Source organism: Pholcus phalangioides, unplaced genomic scaffold, assembly GCF_987345545.1.
Source record: "Pholcus phalangioides strain wild (caught in Gottingen) unplaced genomic scaffold, Ppha-v1.0 ptg000015l_1, whole genome shotgun sequence".
Taxonomy (NCBI): domain Eukaryota; kingdom Metazoa; phylum Arthropoda; class Arachnida; order Araneae; family Pholcidae; genus Pholcus; species Pholcus phalangioides.
The window spans coordinates 86,313,319-86,329,904 of record NW_028301608.1 but is presented as its reverse complement, the minus strand read 5'-3'; the positions used below and the strand labels follow the sequence as shown (position 1 = coordinate 86,329,904).

The 16,586-nt window shown below is 33.6% G+C and overlaps 1 protein-coding gene across 1 annotated transcript in view; it reads left to right on the top strand.

Moving 5' to 3' along the window:
• Pkc53E (Protein C kinase 53E) overlaps positions 1-8,808 on the top strand; it is a 78,060-nt gene extending 69,252 nt beyond the window's left edge. The window contains exons 10-16 of the mRNA XM_089244662.1: positions 1,632-1,723; positions 1,894-1,956; positions 3,268-3,406; positions 6,180-6,260; positions 6,889-6,996; positions 7,159-7,299; positions 8,462-8,808. Of these exons, the coding sequence (XP_089100788.1) occupies positions 1,632-1,723; positions 1,894-1,956; positions 3,268-3,406; positions 6,180-6,260; positions 6,889-6,996; positions 7,159-7,299; positions 8,462-8,614 (777 nt within the window). The 3' untranslated portion in view covers positions 8,615-8,808. The remainder of the gene's footprint in view (positions 1-1,631; positions 1,724-1,893; positions 1,957-3,267; positions 3,407-6,179; positions 6,261-6,888; positions 6,997-7,158; positions 7,300-8,461) is intronic.
• Positions 8,809-16,586: the final 7,778 nt, after the last annotated feature.

Genomic DNA, 16,586 nt, shown 5'->3' with positions numbered 1-16,586 from the left:
GTGAGAATTAGCTTAATATAGATATTTTGGTGTCAATTTCTTATTATTTTCTTGTTGTTTTATCTGTCACTTAAATATAATTATGATATCTCTTACGATAAAATAGGATTTAAGAGGTTTAAACTTTCTCCACGATTACCCTGTGCTGAGACAAAAGCAAACCCGATGCATTTACACTAACCCTGTACTTATTTGCATTGGCTTTATCAACTGTGGTATGAATGTGAAGAGTGATGAAGCTCCTGAGTCAGCACTAGCTGCTTCCGTATACTTAAAAGATGGATGTCTCATAATTAGGGGCTGTAACTAGGATTTTTTTCGCCCCTCCCACAACTTTAAAATTCTATAATTTTATAACGGTGTTCTTTGCACCTGCCTATAAAACTACCTCCTCCTAAATTTTTCCACCAGGGGCAGTTGTCCCGCCCTCTGTAGTTCTGACTCAAAGTAAAGAAAGAACGAAACTTTTCATAGGCATAATGTCAAAAAACATTTCAAAACCAAAGATTAGCGACTGGGTTCTCGTCAAATTCACTAAAAAAAACTCAATAAAGATGTTCGTTGGGTAGCCAACCAAAGTTGAGACTCGTCGGGAAGCAAAATTTGGGAGAAAAGCGGGTGTCTACATCTATATTTCAATAGCCCAGCATTCAAGACAAAAACATGATTAGAAGTGATGAAGTTCTGTCATTTCCTTCATCTCTCAAGTTTGATAGTCTGGAAAAATTCACAATTTCCCTTCTCATTTGCCTCATATAATGTCGGCTAATATTTACGTGGAGGGGTATTACATTGTGAGTTTTATACACACCAAAGTTATTAATTAAACACTGTGAATTTTTCTGCACACACACACACACAGGTTCTTAATTTTTTTTTAAATAACGTGGTTTTCACGTATTCCCAAGGGATCAGCAGGATCCGTCCAGGGAATTTGTTAGTATTAGGTTAGTAAACATCCATGCCCAGGGATTCGAACCCAGGCCTGCACAGTGAGAAGCTAGTTCCCTAACCACTCCACTGCCAGGCGAATGGTTAGGGAACTTTATAAGCTTTGTATACCAGGTTAATAAAAAATGTTTGGGCTTTTTATGGTATAAATAAATTTTTCTCTTTGTTTAAACTTTTTTCATTCATTGATACATTATCTTTTCATGAATGATTTTACAGCACAATCGGCCATGGGTTCCACTTGCCTCCTTGAGGGGGCAAGTGGAACCAGCATCCTACTAAAAAATGCAATTGATCTTCAAAGGATGGGGAACACTGAAGAAAATGATGTTAAAGCACTATCCCTAAAAAAAAGAATGACTCTAAAGAACTGCAGTCATATTATCTAGAAGTTTTGTTGACTTCCCCAATGTAGGTGCTAGGTTGAACTTGAACTAATGAAAAAAGCGATTCCACTTACCTCCGTGTACCTTAACTACATGCTGTATGATTTAACGTCGCTGAAAGTTTCCAAGCGCAAATGCCTACCTGGAACATCTTAAAAAAATAGTAAAAAAAAATCAGTTACTTCCTATAATAAGCTTATGACGTCTGTCCTAATGACATGAAGCATTCATTCATTTTATTACGTGTTGTAATATATAACTTACCCTTCGTAAATGTCCCAGTTTTGATTTCAGGACCGGCTGTATTTTGTTATGGAGTATGTGAATGGAGGAGATCTCATGTTCCAAATCCAACAGTTCGGCAAATTTAAGGAGCCCGTGGCTGTGTATGCGCATTTATCTAATACTTAACTAATTAGCTTGGTATCTTGCGTGAAAATAATGTAAAATATCAAAATTGATAGAAAATTAAATGAAAATTATTTATATAAATAAATATACATTTATATATGTATATATAATATTCTTCTTGTGTTTTTTTTCTGTTTTGTTTCAGGTTTTACGCCGCGGAAATCGCAATAGGATTGTTTTTTCTACACAATCGAGCCATTGTTTACAGGCGAGTGACAATAATAATTGACTACATGTCTCTTCAATTAATAAAATTATAGTGCCTTCATTTTTTACGACTATGTCATGTATAAAACAATTTACGTATTAACTTAACTGAAGTTTAATTAAAAAGGGCAGTTTTTCGAATAACATTCAATATTTTTGTCAAGAGAGAAGTATTTATTTAACCTTCTTAAATTGTTTTTTCCAAAATTTATCTTGTCAAAAGGATGACGCTCAGATTTATTAATATTAGGTTACTATAATACTTACGAGATTCCATATGCTGTATAGGAAGTTTTAGTAATACGGAATACGTACCACTTTTATTTATTTTTTTGATTATTCCAATTTAAAACATGATATAAACCTGAAAATTGCATTTCTATGAAATTTGGATTCTTGCCTTTGCAGCGACAAGTTTATCCTACTTAAAAATAAATATTATGTCTAAGAAAAAAGGCATTTAAAAAAATCTTTTTTGTCAGGTAATATGGAATAGGGAATTCAGAATTCAAAGAAAACAAATTAAAATTGATCAAAAACAACATTTGGTGAGCCCATGACAATTAAAAACAAAAATTTTATCGTTCGTTTTTGTAGTTAATGATGCGATGGTGTGAAAGTCTATTTACAAGGATCCCCCCAAATGCAATTTTCCTATTCTGCCCCGAAACAGACAAGGTGGACTTTAAGAGGACAGGACACATTATTTCTAGAACTTTCCTCTTCTGTCTTAGTAAACTTTCCATCTTGAAGAGATATTTCTACCCAACTCAGTTAATACTTGTAATATTCCGTGACCCGACACACCATCTGTGAGAAAATAGCGTCTCATCTAACCAGAGAGAATCGCTAGCTAAAGAAATGAGCAAAGCACAATAAAATGAAACATTTGTGATATGCACTGCGCTTTGTTTCAAATTATTGAGCACATTTCTAATAACCAATATATAATAAATATTTCTGAGTAAATTTCTGGAAGTGAAAAAACAAATATTTTCCTACAGCAGCCGTGTGATGATGGTGAGGACCGAGCGACACTGACTTTTATATCATCACGACGGCATTTTTGAGGTCTATTATCACTGTTCCACTTGGGGACCCATACCTGAAGGCGGAGAATGTCTAGTATTTCATACCACCCGACTATCCCTTATAATACCCACACTTCCCTATATAATACCTCTCTTTTCTCCGTTCCTCAATTCATCCAATTTCTTAATTTAAAACAAATACCGTTTCAAATTAGTATCATTCATACATGATTCATATATGAATACTTAAATCATATTTTAATTGTCAAATCTATTTTCAGGGACCTAAAACTCGATAATGTTCTTCTCGATAGTGACGGTCATGTCAAAATTGCTGACTTCGGAATGTGCAAAGAAAGTATAACGGGTGATAAAACAACAAAAACATTCTGCGGGACACCTGATTACATTGCGCCTGAGGTGAGTGAGTCATTCCCCACTCGTGCCTGCAACTTTTTACGCGATTGCTGCGTAAAAAGTTGCAGGCACGATTTCCTGCACGATTTCTTTTTTTGTTCTATTTATGCAATGAAACTTCGCTACAACGACACTCGATACAACGATAAATCTCTCTACAACGATATTTTTTTTAATCTTGTTCTGAATCGCCTATAGTCCAATATTTAACTACTCTCGATGCATCGCGATATCGTTTACTACGATAAAACCCTCTATAACGATATTTTTGAGATTTTTGAAATTCGTTACTACGATATTTTTTATATTTAACTCGAAATACCCTTCAATATATTTTTAAACTCGTCACGTATTTTAGTTCTTCGGAAGACGTCAAATCATATCGGTATTTGATACGTACCACCTGATCATCAAAAGTGTTGATGAAGTTTTTTTTTATCGCTACTTTTTGTGCGGTACGCTAAAGTGTTTTGAAGTAAACCTCTTTACAGGGAAGTAATCAAAGTGAATTTAATTTATAACTAATCAATTGAAAATTTTCGGGGCGAATACCCAAAAACGCATTTCTTGGTGGTACCAACAACGCCGATTTAGAAGAAATGCCTTCAGCAGCATAAATTTTAAGTGATGATAGCGATGCCATTCGATATAACAATAATCCCTCTACAACGACAGTTTTTCTTGGTCCGCAGAATGTCATTACGTCGAGGTTTCACATTACGAACCAGTATTCGCCAATACGCGTCTAGATGCGGGATTCACGCATCAAAATTCTATTTCACTCCAAATTTCGTTGAGGAGTGAAAATACTCCAAGAAAAATTTAAGGTAGCAATTTTGTTTTAGGTATTTTTTGAGTTATTTCTCACTGATTTAAAAAAAATACCCTCAAGATTTTGGAGAGAAGTGAAATTACTCTTCAAAATTATATTTTCGGATAACACTGGTACAACCATAAAGCTACCTAAAAGTCACTCTTTAGAAATATGCAGGGTGATTAAGTGATTATAATTAAAGTTCTCGTGTACTCTGAGTAGTTTTTCTCAAAAATTGCTCATCCTAATACAGCCAAATTTTCAGGATATCTTAGTAAGACCATTGGAGAGAGATTTATGCATTAAACAAAAAGTTCAATTTTGTACCATCAGGTGAATAAGTGGCGCTTTTTTACTGAATTTTTCTTTTCCCCATGGTCCACCAAGTTTCGATGGAATACCTTCATCAGAACGGACGCTATGTAGGTCTGAGTAGTTTCATTATACCGACACTACTCAGACCTATGAAACGCCCGTTCTGATGGAGGTATTGGATCGACACTTGGTATATGCGCTATATGGACCATGGAAAAAAGGGAAAATTCAATATGAAAGTGCCACAATTTTCACCTGGTGGTCGAAAATTCAACTTTTCCTTTCATTGCATGAATCTCTCTCCCATGGCCTCATTAAGATATCCTGAAAATTTGGCTCATTCAGACGAGTATTTTTTGAGAATTTAATCATTTTATTCGTTTTAATTTTTTGCTTACTTTAATATTTGAAGGGTAAAAGTGGTAACCGCTGCAAGTGCCAAAAAGAAAAATTGTGATAAATCGCACAAAAAACTGTTTTGCAGCCGACGTTAACATTTGCGACACTCTTCACACGCTCTTTTGAACCTCATTGAAGATTACCAGGCAATTTTCACGTTGACAACATTATAAAGCAAGGATGCTCAACCTTTCTGAGAGTGCTGGGCCAATTTATTGGTTTGAAAACATGTCGCGGATAACTTAAATGATTTAGAAATGGCCGTGGGCTGATTAAATGTCTGTAAATATGCTTCGGGACACTGGAGTAATATGGAAATGTGTTGTGATCAACTCTTTAAGTTATCTAAACTATGTGCAAACTCGTCGAAGGCTGCTTAAGTGATCTGGAGCTGTGCCGTGGACCACTTACGGAAAATGTTGGAACATTGGGAACAGCGCTTCACTTGAGTGATCTGTAAATGTACTGTGGGTTACTTGAGTGATCTGTCCTGTCAATGTGCCGCAGGCCACTAAAGTGGTTTGTAAATGTGCCGTGAACCACTTAATTGAAGTGAGAGTATGTTGTGGGTTATTTAAGTGATCTGAAACATGCCCATAGGTCACATGAGCGATCTGTAGATGTGCCGCGGACAACTTAATTGAAGTGAGAATGTGCCGCAGGTCACTGAAATGATCTGGGAATGTGCCGATTAATTCAATTTTACAAAATTAGGTTTGACGTCACGGGCTACATCAAAGGACTCTGAGGTACGCATTTAGCATGTATGTTATAAAGTATTGCTCATTTGACACTCTAACGTGAAAAAGAGGTGTTTGAATTTTTTTTTTGGGTGCGGTAGACCAGGTCGATAAGATACCTAAAAGTACCAAAGGATGTTTAGAGATGTTGAGAGTTCGATACCCAGTTCATCCCTTGTCAGAAAACTTTCCTGACACAGGGGTACAACAGAAACGGCGACACGACCGCAGAAAAACTTTCTACCTCAGGGATTCTCCCATCGAGGGGTTAGCGCACCAACCTCTCGATGAGTATAAAAAACAAGCTTGCCATTCGGAATCGGCAATAAATTGTAGGTCCCGGTCTAATTAGCCCTCGTGTGCAGAAAATGACCGTTTTAGTGCGACAAAAATGAACAAATGATTGAATTTTTTTTTATACTTAAAGTACCAGTAAAAAAAGTTTGGTTTTTGAATTTATTTATTTGGTATACGGATATAACAACTATCTTTCATTACGTTTCCTTAGATTATACTATACCAGCCTTATGGAAAATCTGTTGACTGGTGGGCTTATGGCGTCTTATTGTATGAAATGCTCGTAGGGCAGGTAACTAATGCAGAATATCCTATCACTTATAGCGACATAAACTCTCCTAAGCATATATTATGAGTAATAAGTATACGTGTTACGGTAAATGTGATGAATTATTATGCATAATCAGCAATTGCCTCGGTAAGCTAGATACATTTATCACTTCCACCGGTGATTATGTATAATACCCTAGTGTACCACACATAATTTCCGATTGTATAATTCATTAAAGAGGAGTTTGTTTTAATGGGGTCTGATTGCATAAGCACAAAAACTTATAAAAATTTGTTAGATCGAAGAATTAGTTAAATCAGAGTTATTTCTGTGATGGTCAGAAAAATTCGTTAAATCAGAGTTCATTATATCCGGTTCAGATTCTGGTTCAACAGTACGGTCATCTAAATAATATATCTTATCGCAATATATATGCCTAATAACCAGCAAATGTGATAAATTTAGAGTAATTTATCAAACTTACAAAAATGGTGGATGAGTATGCATAATAACCGGATTTATCACATTCACCATAACATATATATTTCAGCTTCTTCTTTGCTTTCATTTTTTGCGAGTAACTTCATGGGTGAAAATAATCCCCGACACCGGAAAGCTAATTATCCTAAATCAATCCACTTCTTTTCAGCCACCTTTCGATGGTGAAGACGAAGAAGAGTTGTTTGCTTCAATAACAGATCATAATGTTTCTTATCCGAAGTCTTTATCGAAAGAGGCTAAAGAATCGTGCAAAGGGGTGAGCGAGCCATGTTTGAAATGTTGTATTTCTGTGTTTTACGCTAAATAAAGTTACTTTTTTTCCGAACGTTCGAATAACTATTGACGTAAATTTTCAAAAATAATTTCCATCTTATTAATGAAACATTGTTTTTGGATATGGTCTGTTTTATTCTTTCAGTTCCTGACGAAGAATCCTTCGAAGAGGCTTGGTTGCAGCGCCCGAGGTGAAGAGGACGTCCGCAGTCATCCTTTCTTCAGGAGGATCGACTGGGACAAGATCGAAAACAGGGAGGTTCAACCTCCGTTCAAACCTAAAATCGTAAGTTTCATTGTTGATTACCATACATACAGGGTCTCGCGCCAAACCAATTACAACCACTCACTCAATACAGTCGACGCTCGTTACAACGACCCCCAAATTATGGTGAAAATTCCATTTCAACGACCGGTAGGATAAGTCCCGATTGTTTCATGGAATGACTGTCATATACATTATACCTTCGATACAACGACCCTCCCAATATAATGTCCGTTTACGACGGGACGAAGGGGGTTGTTACATCGAGAGTCGACTGTAATTATTATTTTTTAACAGTTGACGGCCCACTTGAGAGATAACTTTGTAGGAAATGACCCAAGGTCCATTTGAGTCTAACCCCTGCTACAGAATATTCATCTATTAAAATAACCAGGTTCTGGCTATTGATAACATTTGCAGGGTTTTTTTTTTGCATTTTCTTGCTTATTCCCACGATAGAGCATCGTCTAAGTTTTGGGGCTTGGTTTTTGCATTTTTAGGATATTTTTTTACTTTTTAAATTTTTTGACAATGGGAAGGATTGAAAAAATTATATGAATACTGATTGTACTGAGTACATATGAAAAAAATATGCTTGAATTTCTTGGAAAATAAAATAAAATATGCTTTTTTTCTTTTCTAACACTGGCATATACAGGATTTTCTCTGAGGAAAGGGGATCATTTTTTTCCTTTTTACTGCAAAAAACCCTAGCGCCCGCAGTACGCCAGTAATGCCCCCCCCCCCCCCATCTAGCAACAGTCCCTCCCCCTTCCGTCATATTCTTCCCAATAGCGAATTTCTTGTGAAAAAACAAAAAATGACAGGAATCGTCTCAGGTCCGAACCCCGGGCCAGAGCCCTGTCAATCCCCACCCTTGTGAAGGGCCAGTGTTCCTAACTCGTTTATTATAAAAATTGTTAGTTTTGATGTGGGAAATTTAAACATTTAGCAAAAAATTTATATGTGATTTTGATGCTGTAACAACTTTTTTCTTTTTTTCTTTCTACTTTGGAACATTTAACCAGTTTTTCAATAGAACGTTGTTTCATTATTTCGATGACATTTTTCCCCAATTTGTATGGCATTTTTTAATCATTTGTCAAGTTTTTAGGGCAACAACATCCACTCCTTGAATTAATAACACTCTTAATTTTTTTTTTTCTTTTAATTTCTGTTTCAGAAACACCGCAAAGACGTCAGCAACTTCGACCGACAATTCACGAGTGAAAAAACTGAACTGACGCCAACTGATAAGCTATTCATGATGAACTTGGATCAGACGGAATTCTTCGGGTTCTCGTTTCTTAATCCCGAATTCGTACAACACGTGTAAAAATTAACTCACATTTTATTTTGAAAAAAAAAAACCAAAGGGGAAAAAATATATAAAACATTTGCGGAAGAAACACCAAAAAAAAAACAACCTTAAATTCGAATGACATGATTTTTCCCCTGCATGTAATGGTGCTCAGGCTCAAGTAATATATAAAAGTTATAAGTGTGCATTTATAAAGTATTAGGGCTTGGAAAAAGGAAAAAAACGAACTTGCGTATTGCAGCGTATAAAACAAAATGCAAAAAAAAAAGAGGTGAAAATACGAAGAATGTAAATTGCGTATGTGTCTGAGACCTGAGCAAGTTGTTAGACTGAGCTAATACGGTACACATAGAGAGAGAGAGTGAGTGATGTGCGCATCCGCCCCCTTGCCAAATTACTTCATTAAGACGCGAAAAAGCGGCACTTAGGTTACGTACGGTTATCTATCACTGGATGTGGGGGCGTATAATACACGTGGCACGAGTTAAATGCGACGTAATTAGCTCAGAAGCTCAACCACGAATGAAATACACAGTATTATTAAATCTGCACGTTATTTCTCAGTATTTTTACCATGCACCGAGATTCGAATCTACGTGTTGAGGGGGTCATCCGTATGGTCCCAAAGTTTGATAAACCTAGTCATTTGTATAAAACGTTATTTTACACCGTGATATGAGTAGTTTTATGTACCAGTGTAGCGAGGCCTAGACAAGGATCAGGGAAATAGATTCGTTTCATATCACGATGAGAATGAAGCTCGAAATAAGACGTGAAATAGATTTCACTATTTTTCTTGGTATTTCTAGTCATATAACGGTAAATGTGAAAAATCCGGTTTTTATACATAACAACCGGTTATTACGCATAATTACTGAGCATTTCCGTCAATTTGAGGAATTTCCCTAAATTTATCAGTTTTACCGGCGATTATGCATAATACCCAAGCGTCGTTGGTGAATTTGATAAGTAGCCTACTAAAAAAAAAATTCAGTTTTACCGGCGATTATTCACAATACCCAAGCATCGCGTCGTTTGTAAACGAAAAATCGTACTATATGATGCACTATACATGATAATTCATACATGTATTGTATCATCATATCAGGGTACGATCACAAAACTTTTTATATTTATATCGGGGTTCGACTATATTCATTACACATACTAGTCTCATTTGGAATTTTTTCATGTTTATCGAATTCGCCAATGACACTAGGGTGTGTTGCATAATCACAGATGAAGGCGATAAGTTTCAAGTATTTATCAAATTTACCAACGATGCTTGGATATCATGATTATTCGCTGGTAAAAGTGATAAATTTATCAGACTTACCAAGACGATTGGTAAGTATGCATAACACCCATTTATTATGTAGAACAGCTGATTTGTCACATTTGGCGTAACATACATACATAAACGGTCATGAATATCGATAAGCCGTATTTTGCCACTAATGTCACATTTTCTTAGAGCGTATCGAATATCAATCACCGGCATAATCAGCATAAATCGGTGATATCGGTGAAAAAATTATTTAAAAATTATTTATTTTATGTTTTTCCAACTTAAAATATTCAAATAAAAGAAAAAAAATTACATTATGTAACGAAAACAATTTTTTTTTCTTTTCCTGGGTAGAAGTTGTTATTTCTGTGTGTGCTTCTCCTGGATAATTATGCTATCCTCAAACTTTGCTTTTGTGGTAAGGGAATCGATATTTGTTATTAAAGTATTTAGTTATATTAATGACTAAATGTTCTTTTACTATTGGCGGATTGGGTAATATTCAAAAAACTTTTTGCGCCGATAACCATTTCAAAAATTGCAAATAACTTTCGGGATACCCTTTCTGACCCTGATACCACAAACGTGTGGGCACCAGGAAGATTTTTTTCCCTTGACCTCAGGGAGTTAATCCCTACTTCGATTGTGTAAGTTTTGAGTTAGAAATATGGTGAACATGAAATTTGGAGGCTTTCATCAGAGGGAAAAACTTGCAGTTAAACCTTCAGGAGGTTTTTTAAGATAGCTTCCACACAAGAAAGTGCCTCCGGGAAAAGTGTGATTTATCACATAAAATTTAGCAATAAAATTCTGGGGAAAATTGTATGTGAAGATGAACACACTCTGAATCATCTTTTCTGAAAAAATTTGAACTAAGTGAATTATTTCTTCACAAAAAAAAAAATTCAAATATAAAGATTTGCTGACATCTATGTTTTTAATGTGTTTTTTTAGTATCAAAAATGCAAAACCGTTTTGAAAATTCCAAAAACAAATAAATGCTTGGGTCTGAAATGGATACGTCACGTATTTAGACGTTTCACAGAAAATTTTAAAAATTTATGACTTTTCCCGCTCTTTATTTTCATACACACTTCATTTTCACGTTTTAATCCCCAGTAGTTATTTCCATGATATTTTCGATGTTATCGATGCCTCAAGTCAAGGATGCTCTGGAGAAGGTGCTCTCGTGGGTGAGCACCCATGCTTTCTTTGAATTTGTCGAGATGAGTTTTAAGGATGTGATGTGCCGCTCAGGCATTCCATTTTTGTATAGATTTATATGTTTTTTTAAGCTCACGACCGTTTTTCATCCTACGATCATTTAGGAAGCAATTAAGCATGCAGATAATTTCATTTTATGTGTCATTGAGTTTTTGGGGAAATTACTTTCATATATTCTCCCAATCTTTACCGTAAGCCAATAAAATCTCTCTTTTAATCTTTGCCACAGAAAACGTAGGGAAAAGGTTCTGGGTGTTTTAATGCTGCTGATTTCTCATCTAAGGCTTTAACAAACTATTTAATGTGCCTAATTCTTTTGATTCTTTTGTATAATGGTGACATTAGTATTTTTTGTCGATCAAGTCATGTGAAATAAGCGGAATGTTAGCGTTAAAAAAAAATTAATATCGCAGGACGCAATGACGAGCAAAGAGAGACTGTAACTGCGATTATACCATTTGATATACTCGTATGTGTGAAGTTTTTGGTCTCAAATCAAGACTTGTTGGGCCTAACTTTGATTTAGGTGATTGAGGGGGGAGGGGCAATTTGATCTATTTTATGATTAATTGACTACAATTGACTGTAGGTCCCGCTTTTGTTTTAATTAAATATGGTCACCCGTAGGTATCCATGATTTTGCAACTCTAGCGTAAAGCGGTCATATTATTTTCTTACTTCCTCAAAACTCACATAATGCAGTTTTTCGGGTATCTGACCTCCTAAATAACAAAAATTCGCTCTCCCAAGTTCGAAAGCAAAGTATAAAATATAAAACTGTTGTTTTTTACTCTTTTTAGTCTTAGGTCATTGGGAAATGAGGCTGGCTATCCAGGGACGAAAACCGTGTTACAGGGTGTTATTAACATGAGAAATAATTCAATTTTTATAAGAACACATTTTTAATGTTACTGTACGTTGCAATTGAACCGGTATGAGAATTTTAATTTTTTTTCCTCGAGTTCCATCAATGTCTTCCATTATATGTATTATTCTACATCCTCATTTACGATATTTCTTAAATTGCTTATGGTACATTGCAGATATATATATATCAATAAACTGTCATCACTGATGCTTTCGATGGGAAATTAATTTCCAACACGAGGAGAAACGTTCAAATATACTATTCAACATTTTCTGAGGTTCAAAACATGAATAATTTTTAGATAGAAGGCTCTTGAAATTATCAACATTGAAGGACCGGGCGCACCCCGCTTTCCATCTCAAAGATATATCGGAAATTATAGGAGATTATCAACAATAAAAAACTTAAAATCGGTGTTCGAATGATTAAAATTACTAATAAGTTAAATAACTAAAATTAATAATAAGTTGGATAATAAAAATTCATAAGTTACCTAACAATTTACTAATCAGTTCACAGTAAAAATTAATATCAAATTCATACATCAATACCTTTAATCAATTATAAACCAAAAGAAAACTCAGGAAAAAAAAGGGGTTCATCTAATACAACTGCGAATACGACACATCTGTTGTTCACTAAATTAATTAAAATTATATCAATAAAATAGCCATCAGAAATTAAAATAAACTTTAAAAAATTGAACTTATCAATAGAAAGATTTAATATTCATTAATGATGAAACACTTTTAAAAATAACATTAATCTATGAAAAACAAATTCTTTTAAGCATAATGTACCATTATTAATCAGTACAAAATACGAATTTATTCAAATGAGATTGCTGTTTTCCCCCACTTACATTATGCTTTTTATTTTACAGTGGCTAATGTCATTGAAATTGAGTACCGACCTTGGAAAATTTTATAGTAGAAACTATATTTCTTAAACGATTTAATCCTTTAAACGACCGAAGGCCTTTATTGAATAATATGCACCTATATCCAGGCCATATAAAGATGCATATTCGTGATTACAAACTAATATATAATATAAATTTTGAATGTATTACAAACAATAAAATTATACGTAAATTCGTAATCGCATTATAATCATCTGTTTATGATATTAGTGTTTTTGAATAAACAATATACAACATTTAATTCTTTCAGCTAATATCAGATAATTATGGGGATGAATTCATTACGTTGAGCCATCAGTGGAGTAATAAAATGATATCTTCTATCAACGACGCATAGAACTACAGTCAGCCCCTCTTAAGTTGACATATATTGCTCATATCAACGGTTTCCGTGAAATATCCGATTAAGCGGGATATTCAGTTACGCGGGGAACTATTCAATTGCCGTTTCACACCGTTGGTATAATTTGTTAAATGTCTAATATGGTTTGGAATGTCTTAAACATCAATTTGTTCCTTTGCTACCATCTAAGCAACCGTCCTTCTGAAGCAGGACATTTTCAGTTTTCGAAATCTTTTGTGATTTTCTCTGCTTCTTGTCTAACCATGACGCCGTTGATTGATGCATTTTCGTCTCTTTCCGCGTAAAACCACTGCAATATACAAATTAGTAAACGCCGTCGAAATTATTATTTTCTTCCGTTTTCTCTGATGAAGTTTCCGTTCTTTTTCCAATCTTCTTCAATTTCACACAAATTTTTCTTAATGCTTGACACCTTAACTTGAGAAATTTCATACTCTTTGGCAATTTCAATTTGAGTTTTTTCATTTCCTTATTGCATTCAGGACTTACATGAAGCCATGGCTTTTGTGTAGATTTTTTGTTTATTTTACATTCACCAAATAGTTGGCGTCCTCTATTGCCTTAAGTAAGAAACAAAATAAAATAATTAAAAAATTATTTAAAAGCAATTTATAGACACTTTTAAGACCCTTAAGTTCAGATTCTTTATAATAAATTTTGCAACCGCTAACATATTTTTATAATTATCAAATGGTTTACCTGACAAAAATATTATGCAATAGTGGGTTATATATATTTGCAGCGCTTATATTAAATATAATATTCGATCATTCAATTTAATGGATGAGAACTCATCATTAGTCATGTTAACATATAATATGTGATAACATTGATGTTATGACATGTACCGATTATATTATAATCGATTGAGGAGCTCGAAAGGGAACATTATCACTTTTTTTAACCCTAAAAAGAACAAATTGCACATTTTTAACGGTCTATGAATCTTTGGAACAAGCTATATCAGTTTATATACCCAGGATTATGTATATTCAAACGGGAATATTTTTGGTAGAAATTGCAATGCAATTTTTTAGACTTGACCAGCTCAAATTTCAATCAAAAGGTATAGTTTTCAAAATTCAAACACAGTTAACTCTCTTTCTCTCTCTTGAATGTTGATCAAGAAACATAGTATTTAAATCTTCTTTTACCATTCCTTTGTGCTACATGTTGGGCTATTTTCTACTTTTGTAAAGCAAACATCTACTGTAAATTTAGCAAAAGTGGAAATGTTCCCTTTTTGAAATAAGCTCCTCAAATATCATCATTAGTTTTTGTGAAAGTGGCTGGTATAACTCCCGGAATAAAGATTTGTACTTCCAGTATCACATTTCTATTCTAAAATTTTTGCTATCTTAAGAGATGGTGTGAGATGACTGAGCTTTTCACCCATTTTTGACCAAATTGCACGAATATTTATATCTGCTAACTGGTTACTTAAATAACATATTTGAGAAGTTAAAAAATATTGGATATTAACTTATCATGTTTTTCATTGTAATTAATGTAAATTTCCAATTAATTAACTTCATTTAATTAAAGTAATTGGTAATTATGATTTTCAAAAATTGTATGTATCATGTAACAAAAGTAATTTGGGAAAAAAAAAATTTATATTTTTAAAAATTTTTATTTATGGTCATGGGAAAAAAAATGTCCAGATCGAAAACCTGAATTAAATTTCCAAAAATTTCATTTCTGGAAAACCATAAAAAATTCATTTCTTTCTATAAACAAATTTTCAAAAATACTATGTCACTCATTAGGCTTTTTAATTTCCAAAAATGTTAATTTTATTCAAAATTTTGTACGAAAATTAATTGAAAAAAAATTGTAACAAAGCGTTGCGCAAACACGACGTCAGTCAAAAATGGGTTAAAAAAATTGTCATCCTCCCTACTCTTTCAACCAACCATGGCTTCAATGCAGGACCGCATTTAATTGGCACAGCGATGGGGGGAGGGGGTATAAGCTGTTATAGTCTCATCTACGGCACCCGATTATGCGAGTGAAGGTTCAAAGAAACTTATAGGAATTATTACATTGAGCAAAAAAAGTTAACACTATCCCAATGGGAGAAATTTTGGTTACCGAGGATTTTATCCGTTCTAGCGGGGCCGATTGTATTCTCAAAAAAAAAAAAAGTTATTAAATCAAAATAACATATGATCTTCCAATGCGGCGGCCAGTTTGGCTGTAGGACGTGTATTAATGATAAATATATGAAAGGATCTCAAACTCATTATGAAAGTTTTTCCCCTCAGAAATATTGACGTATATATTATTATTAATTTTTGTAATTATAATATTTTTCCACCGGTCTCAGACACTGTGCACCATTATTCGCATGTACATTTATGTCTGTGCCACTACTGAGCTGAAATCAGAAGAGTCATGTTTTTTCTCATGTAAATAGTTGTAATCATATTTATATGTAATTTAAAAATAAAATAAAAACGAAAAAAAAAAAATTAATAAATAATGAGAGAAAGAGAGAAATTTTTTTTCGAATTCTACATTTCACGCTACTTCCACTCTACAAGTAAATAATAATAATAATAATGTGTGTTCTACAAATGTTGTTTGTCTGTGTTCACTTGTACAAATGCTACTGAGGACCCTATTTTTCATTAATAAATGTGTCTGTGAACAATATACATAAATAAATAAATATATATGTATATAAACGCTTTCCAAATTATATAATTACTATTATCGATAGTTTTATTATAGTTTATTAGGAGGGGGAAAAATGTTTGTGTATATTAATATCCATGTACAGTTCGGTAAAAAAGAAAAATTGATAATCATCTGAAATATATCCAAGAATTTTCAGCATGTTTAAAAAAAAAAGAGAAAAATCTTAAGAGAAAATGTTGCATTTCTTACTAAATTAATTTTTGTACTACACTTATAGCATATATATTATACATATACATACAAATATATATATATAACATATCTATGTGTTCTGTTTTAATGTTGAATTGTATTGATTTGGTTTTCTGGAATGCTAAATTATTGTAGGTAATTGGTTCATGTATCTGGATCAAAAAACAAAAATATCGTTCTTAAGGTATCCGACTACATTTAAAACGTCATTTTGGGAGAAAATATCGATTTTTATTCTTTTCATTTTTATAAAAAAAAACTCATTTCTTGTAGTTCCACAAGGGACCTTGATTTGTTTATATGACGCTTAGAAGTGAAGTTACGTCCACTGTAGTGTTGTGTTTTTACATAGAAGTAAAAATCTTCTTCACGAAGAATGTTATTTTTGACATTTTACTAGAGAGTTTGAAACATTTCTAAAATTCT